General features: G+C 43.4%; 1 protein-coding gene across 1 annotated transcript in view; it reads left to right on the plus strand.

Moving 5' to 3' along the window:
- Nucleotides 1–1,048: 1,048 nt before the first annotated feature.
- LOC120039471 (lysosome-associated membrane glycoprotein 1-like) overlaps nucleotides 1,049–8,149 on the plus strand; it is a 13,941-nt gene continuing 6,840 nt past the window's right edge. Inside the window, exons 1-4 of the mRNA XM_038984862.1 lie at nucleotides 1,049–1,343; nucleotides 6,150–6,268; nucleotides 6,436–6,652; nucleotides 6,783–6,944. Of these exons, the coding sequence (XP_038840790.1) occupies nucleotides 1,292–1,343; nucleotides 6,150–6,268; nucleotides 6,436–6,652; nucleotides 6,783–6,944 (550 nt within the window). The 5' untranslated portion in view covers nucleotides 1,049–1,291. The remainder of the gene's footprint in view (nucleotides 1,344–6,149; nucleotides 6,269–6,435; nucleotides 6,653–6,782; nucleotides 6,945–8,149) is intronic.

Raw genomic sequence — 8,149 nt, forward strand, 5'->3', positions numbered from 1 at the left:
TGGGGGGGCTCGCAAGCATTTCACAGTAAAGTCTACACCAGGTGTATTTGGCGCATGTGGCAAATAAAATTTGATTTGAAATATATCTGTTTGGGCTTCTTACGGTCAAATTGCAGTCTACAAATATATATATTTTTATTATCAGCCCGCAACTGAATCTAGTTGATGATCCCTGGAATAGAAGGATGAAACCGAAGACGAGAAAGTCAAACTAACTGAAGGCGAGGCACCAGTTGTCTCATATCTCGCCTTGATATTGTTTGTATCCCAAACGGCACTCTAGTCCCTATTTAGTGCACTACTTTAGACCAGGACTGGCACCCTGTTCCCTATATAGTGCACTACGTCTGAACAGAGTCCATAGGATCCATAGTGCTCTGGTCAGAAGTAGGGCACAATATAGGGATTAGGGTGCCATTTGAAACACCGAAATAGTCAGCTGACCTCCCAGGGCGGTACTCTACCCTGACCTGGCTCCTCACATGGCTCAGTCTCACTGCCGTTCCTCTTTACTATAAGACACTGGCTACTGCTGTCTGCCGTTCCTCTTTACTATAAGACACTGACTACTGCTGTCTGCCTTTCCTCTTTACTATAAGACACTGGCTACTGCTGTCTGCCGTTCCTCTTTACTATAAGATATAAGACAATGGGCTTTATATATATCTCTCCACATAAATCACAGACAAGTTATAAAACATTAGCCACCATCCTTTATTTAACCAGACAGGTCACGTTGACATATTTTCCAAGTGAGCCACGACAGCAGTATACATAGTTAACGCAACATAAAACACATAAATCTAATAGATCATCAGTACTTGTTTTAGCTGACGTTTTCAAATATCCAGAACGAAATAACACATTCTATGATACAGTATTTTACAGTAGAAATCGGATTCTGATTTGAGCAGGGTTTGCCAGTAGTAGCAGAGTACTGAGTTGTGTCAGGGAGGGGAGGTGTCGGTCGCCATCGAGCTGTAATGTCGGGTGTCGCTGGCTGACTCACGTGACGGTGCTGGGTGGTTCTAAAGCTTGGTTCACGTGACTGGACGTTCCCTCCTCGTATTAAGGACATGAAAGGGAGCGATACTGTCCGACTTCTGCAACCTGCTCCGAAAACAGGACCACGAATATGAAAAAATATTAAATAACGGCCAAATAAAGGGGACAGAATAAGAGTTAAAGGAAGGTCGATCTTTACTTTTCGGGGCTGTTGTTGCACTGCCTGGACAGCTGCTTTGGACAAGCGGTTTGTGCTATCCATTAAACTGAACTCTGGACTTGAAACATGACTCGAACATGTCCATTCGTTGTCGGGATCGCCTGCTTTGCGATTCTTGGTAAGTGTTTACTATAGTGGTGGTCGATCGAGGACTGTTACTGAGACGGAGGGGGAAATGAAACGACGCCATAATCTCCGCTAGTGTTTTACTATCGTGTAGTATGGTGGCTTGTTAATTCGGCATAAGGAAGTTAGAAATACATATATACATCTATAGGAGCCTATAACATAAAGAATATTCGTGTATTATGTTTTTGGATATACGTTATATTTATGGACGTTTCAGTGTTACGTGTTATTTTTTTTCTCTCTGTCGTATTTGTACACAACATGTTGATTTCGTCATGATGTCTAGGACATGTTGTGTGACAGACAGTAGAAGGTCAAGTGAATCAAATGGGAACAGACAAACGGGCAGTTTGTTTTCCTAAAATCAACAGCGCGTTCTGTCTCTCTGTCAACCCATTGTTCCGGGAACGCTTCACGTGACCGTAGAGGTGCTTTGTGTGTTGAAACACTGGATTCTCTATGACCGACCATTAGCTGGCCGGTGGCCGCGCATACTGAGTGACACGAACACACAGATGTGTTGTCACAGCACTGTCAAGTCAACCGACTATAAGCTATAGGCCTCATGTAGTTGTGGTTAGGATTTGTTTCTACTGTTTTGTGGACAGTTTGTGTGCTGTGCTGCTATTCATGGGCCAGGTCACAGGTTCATTGACATTTGAAACATTGTCCCTTGCCTTTATTTTGTATTTAATATTGATAAGATCCAGGCCTACATAAGAAAGGGAATCGGGTTGGTAAGGTGTGTGTGGTAGTCAACCTGTGATTACAGTGTTGAGTCACATGTCTTCTCTCTACTGCTGTGGAAACAGTGTTATAGTGTGGTTGCTCTTTGTTTCAGTGTTGTCTGTTTTGCTATCTCTTTCTGTGTGTGTGTGTGTGTGTGTGTGTGTGTGTGTGTGTGTGTGTGTGTTATGGAGGATGTGAGGCAGGCAGGGTCATGTTCAACTACTGGAGTAAAACTCCCTGAGTCATCATCACACTGGTGCATGATGGAAGCACAGCAGGGCCTGTTGCTCTCTGCTCTCAACCAGGACAGATAGTTAATGGACCCAATAACCCAGTAAATTCAGTTTTCCTGGGACCCAAGCTTAGGAAAATATGCAACTATACATAAATACGCTTTTTGATAGTGAAACCCTAAGTAACAGTACAGATGAAAAATTATCAGGCCTACGGTACATCTTACTGTAAAAATGATCAGACCTACGGTACATCTTACTGTAAAAATGATCAGGCCTACGGTACATCTCACTGTAGAAATTATTGTTGAAAGTAAGTCTAGGTTGGAACTGTTGCTGTTAAAATACAAGTCATTTTTTATTCTGAACTGGAATAAACTGATTGATCACATCACACAGATTTAGACCAGAAAACACACACACAGTCCTTTTCTGGTCTATATCTGTGTGATGTGATCAATCGGTTTATTCCAGTTCAGAATATAAAAGATGTATTTAACAGCAGCAGGTCTATTCTGGGCTCTGTTTTAGACAGTGTAACACTGAGGTCATTCTCAGCCTTGAATTTTTCTGTACTTGTTTTTTAAGTAATCCAGAGTTGAGAACCCTGACTCACATCGGTATGTGGTGCCAAACAGGACCAGAACATCTACTGCTATCTCAGTCAGGCAGGAGACCACTTCCTGCTGTAGATGAGCAACCCAGAACTGTGTGGGTTTGCCTCAAACAACATCTTGCTTCAATCAGTTTATTCCAGTAAAGAATAAAAATGATGACTAGTCTTTTAACAGCAACAGTTCCAACCTTAACTAGTTTTCAACAATCATTTCTACAGTAAGATGTACTGTAAGATTAAACATGTATTGTAAATGTTTATCAGCACAGCATTATGACAGTATTTTCTGAACTGCAGAGGGGGTTCTTGCTATTATTTTGTAGGTTTCCTATACCATTATCTTCTGTAGAATGCATTGATCATTTTCATCTTCATCTGTACTGTTACTACGGCTGCACTATCAGTAGCTAACTTGCTTTGGCGAATGTTAGCTATTAGCTGTGTACAAGGCCAGGGGATTGTTTGAAAGAGAAACTCACATCTACTACTATAAGAGTTAGTTAGTACTCCCTTATTTCTGCTGATCATCACCTGTTATAAAATGACAACAATGCCTTGCTTAGCTGACTTACTTTTCCACTGTCGAAGTGATGTTTCCTGAAGCATTCCGCCCTGTTCTGAAAGAACTTCCTGGGTTTACCGTAATGCTGTGGATGTTTGGTCAGGACATGTCGGTTCATTAATTTGTTCCTTATGCGAGACTCATTACTAAGCACTTCCACACACAAAAGACATTGTTGGTGCTCCTCGTTATACGTTTGTATGAAAGAGAGAGAAACTCATCGCTGTATATGCGTTTCATGACAATTGAGCTCAGTCAGAACTTGTTGTGGCTAGCATGAGTCTATTTGATGACAGCGGCGAGTGAGAATAACAAGTCATTGGCTGACAGCGCATCATCTGCTGCTGAACGACAGCGCTGCATCGTGAGGGTCGCGGAGTGATCTTCAAGAAAACTGCAACCAGGGCCTATAGGGGATAGTGCACTACTTTTGACCAGGACCTATAGGGGATAGTGCACTACTTTTGACCAGGGCCTATAGGGGATAGTGCACTACTTTTGACCAGGGCCTATAGGGGATAGTGCACTACTTTTGACCAGGGCCTATAGGGGATAGTGCACTACCTTTAACCAGGGCCTATAGGGCTGCTCAAAAATAGTCCTGGTCAAAAGTAGTGCACTATATAGGGAATAGGGTGTAATTTAGAATGTACTCTTAGTTTATCTGACATTCATTCTGTCTGAACACTAGGGCTGGATTTGGATGAACTGATCCTCTGAGGAGAGAAAGGAAGCCAGTCTACACTATTGAGACACGCCCTCTGGTCAGGCACTCCTTAGCCACACACTAATAACCTGACCTTTAACAGTATGTCCCTAGACACATATTTAACCCCTCGACCTCTGTGTCTGTTGTGGTAGCCAGCAGGTGTAAATCAGTCTGAATAGTGCACTATATAGGGTGTGCCATTTTGAAACATAGCAGGTATTAATAGTCTGTCGTAGGCTGTGTGTGCCGACTAGAGGGTTGGTAATAAAGGGTTTGGTAATTGTACATGCGAAGGAGGTGGGAGGGACCTGCCAGTTTTACATCTGTACTGTCATTACATCATCACGGGAAACATTCTAGAACTCCTCCCATGCTTGGAACTGAACTGCTAGAACTTATTCTGGTCGTACGTACAGGTGGGGATGCTTCTCAGCTGTAGACGTGAGGGTTCTGGATTATGTTGTAGACGTGTGTTCAGGCTGTGAAATCACTTATCTGTCTATCTGGATTGATATGTGACCTGAGTCCCTGTCTCAACTCTAGATTGATATGTGACCTGAGTCCCTGTCTCAACTCTAGATTGATATGTGACCTGAGTCCCTGTCTCAACTCTAGATTGATATGTGACCTGAGTCCCTGTCTCAACTCTAGATTGATATGTGACCTGAGTCTCTGTCTCAACTCTAGATTGATATGTGACCTGAGTCCCTGTCTCAACTCTAGATTGATATGTGACCTGAGTCTCTGTCTCAACTCTAGATTGATATGTGACCTGAGTCCCTGTCTCAACTCTAGATTGATATGTGACCTGAGTCTCTGTCTCAACTCTAGATTGATATGTGACCTGAGTCCCTGTCTCAACTCTAGATTGATATGTGACCTGAGTCTCTGTCTCAACTCTGGATTGATATGTGACCTGAGTCCCTGTCTCAACTCTAGATTGATATGTGACCTGAGTCCCTGTCTCAACTCTAGATTGATATGTGACCTGAGTCTCTGTCTCAACTCTAGATTGATATGTGACCTGAGTCCCTGTCTCAACTCTAGATTGATATGTGACCTGAGTCTCTGTCTCAACTCTAGATTGATATGTAACCTGAGTCCCTGTCTCAACTCTAGATTGATATGTGACCTGAGTCCCTGTCTCAACTCTAGATTGATATGTGACCTGAGTCTCTGTCTCAACTCTAGATTGATATGTGACCTGAGTCTCTGTCTCAACTCTAGATTGATATGTGACCTGAGTCCCTGTCTCAACTCTAGATTGATATGTGACCTGAGTCCCTGTCTCAACTCTAGATTGATATGTGACCTGAGTCTCTGTCTCAACTCTAGATTGATATGTAACCTGAGTCCCTGTCTCAACTCTAGATTGATATGTGACCTGAGTCCCTGTCTCAACTCTAGATTGATATGTGACCTGAGTCCCTGTCTCAACTCTAGATTGATATGTGACCTGAGTCCCTGTCTCAACTCTAGATTGATATGTGACCTGAGTCCCTGTCTCAACTCTAGCCCTCTACTACCCTCTGCTGGTCATTGCTTAGTACTGATATGTTTCCCTGCACTGGATGGAGTTTGCTTGTTGTTGTCTCTCAGGTTGTACAGCAGCTGTGAGATGAGACTAGCACCACAGAATTTCTAAACCAAGAGGCGCAAGACTGCTTACGAAGTGCGTCACACAGGAATGCTTGCGAAACAGACCAGGCCGAGGTTTGGGGTTTGAGAAGTCAATAAGAGAAGTGAAGAATTCTTCCTTAGTAGTTGGTTTTCTCTAAATCTTGAGTCACAACCTAGATATCACTTATAAGCGTGATCGTGGATTTCTATTGGAGAAGCAATTTCTGCCTATCTTCATACTGTACTGTCTTTGATAATACTACTCAGGTTGTTGCTCAAGTGATGGTGCTGCTGATGGTGATGATGATGATGATGTCTCTCCCCAGGTTGCGTGACAGTAGTCCAGTCTCAGGTCACTCTGGAGGTGACAGAGGGAAACTCCACCTGTATAAAAGCTGAACTCTCCGCCTCCTTCTCCATCACCTATGACACCGCCAACGGCACGGTAAACTACATCCCCCACAATCCTCTCCGGCTTAGAGAAACACAGATTGTACTTTTGATAATGTCCTGAACATAAGTCTCTCTTCCCAGGACCACTGTGTGCATGAGTTTGGGCAAACGGTACTATCCTGAACATGTTTTAAATGTACAACTTCTTCTTCTCTCCAGCGTACGGTGATGGTGCCCCTCCCAGGGTCGGCGGTGGTGGGTGTGGCCAGCTCGTGTGGGGGTGACGGCCGCTCCCCCTGGCTCGTGGCGTTGTTCGGGGATGGCCACACCCTGGGCCTCAGCTTCTCATCCAATGACACTCTGTACAGCGTCGCTAACCTCACCCTGCAGTACAACCTCAGTGATGTCGCTACCTTCCCAGAGGCCAACGGCACCGGTTAGAAAGAGACAGACACACACACATATACACACACACACACACATACTAACACACTTTGCGTGTACACACACACGGAATGGATTATTATTTGATTTCTGACCAATGTGTCTTGTCTGTTTTTCTACAGATGTGGTAACTGTGGAGACGACCTCTGTAGGGATGGTTGCTAGGGTCAACACCACCTACAGATGTATCAGCGCCTCATCTGTCATAGTGGGAGGAGCCACCGTCACCTTCTCAAACGTCACGATGGAGGCCTACATGACAGGAGACGATCTGAGCCCCGACGGTACTGTCACCAACACCTGGGCTGAGCCCCCAATCCCACCCTCTTCCCTAGATAGTGCACTACTTTGGACCGGGGCTAATTTGGGACGCACTCTTATTGTTCACCACTGACCATCAACCATTAACAACTGTACACTGACCATCAACCATTAACAACTGTACACTGACCATCGACCATTAACAACTGTACACTGACCATTAACCATTAACAACTGTATACTGACCATAAACCATTAACAACTGTACACTGACCATCAACCATTAACAACTGTACACTGACCATCGACCATTAACAACTGTACACTGACCATCAACCATTAACAACTGTACACTGACCATCGACCATTAACAACTGTACACTGACCATCGACCATTAACAACTGTATACTGACCATTAACCATTAACAACTGTACACTGACCATCAACCATTAACAACTGTACACTGACCATCGACCATTAACAACTGTACACTGACTATCGACCATTAACAACTGTATACTGACCATCAACCATTAACAACTGTACACTGACCATCAACCATTAACAACTGTACACAGACCATCAACCATTAACAACTGTACACTGACTATCGACCATTAACAACTGTATACTGACCATAAACCATTAACAACTGTACACTGACCATCAACCATTAACAACTGTACACTGACCATCAACCATTAACAACTGTATACTGACCATCAACCATTAACAACTGTATACTGACCATCAACCATTAACAACTGTATACTGACCATCAACCATTAACAACTGTACACTGACCATCAACCATTAACAACTGTATACTGACCATCAACCATTAACAACTGTACACTGACCATCGACCATTAACAACTGTACACTGACCATTAACCATTAACAACTGTATACTGACCATCAACCATTAACAACTGTATACTGACCATCAACCATTAACAACTGTACACTGACCATCAACCATTAACAACTGTACACTGACCATCAACCATTAACAACTGTACACTGACCATCAACCATTAACAACTGTACACTGACCATCAACCATTAACAACTGTACGCTGACCATCAACCATTAACAACTGTACGCTGACCATCAACCATTAACAACTGTACGCTGACCATCAACCATTAACAACTGTACGCTGACCATCAACCATTAACAACTGTACACTGACCATCAACCATTAACAACTGTACACTGACCA

The sequence above is a fragment of the Salvelinus namaycush genome, unplaced genomic scaffold (genome assembly GCF_016432855.1).
Source record: "Salvelinus namaycush isolate Seneca unplaced genomic scaffold, SaNama_1.0 Scaffold274, whole genome shotgun sequence".
Classification (NCBI taxonomy): domain Eukaryota; kingdom Metazoa; phylum Chordata; class Actinopteri; order Salmoniformes; family Salmonidae; genus Salvelinus; species Salvelinus namaycush.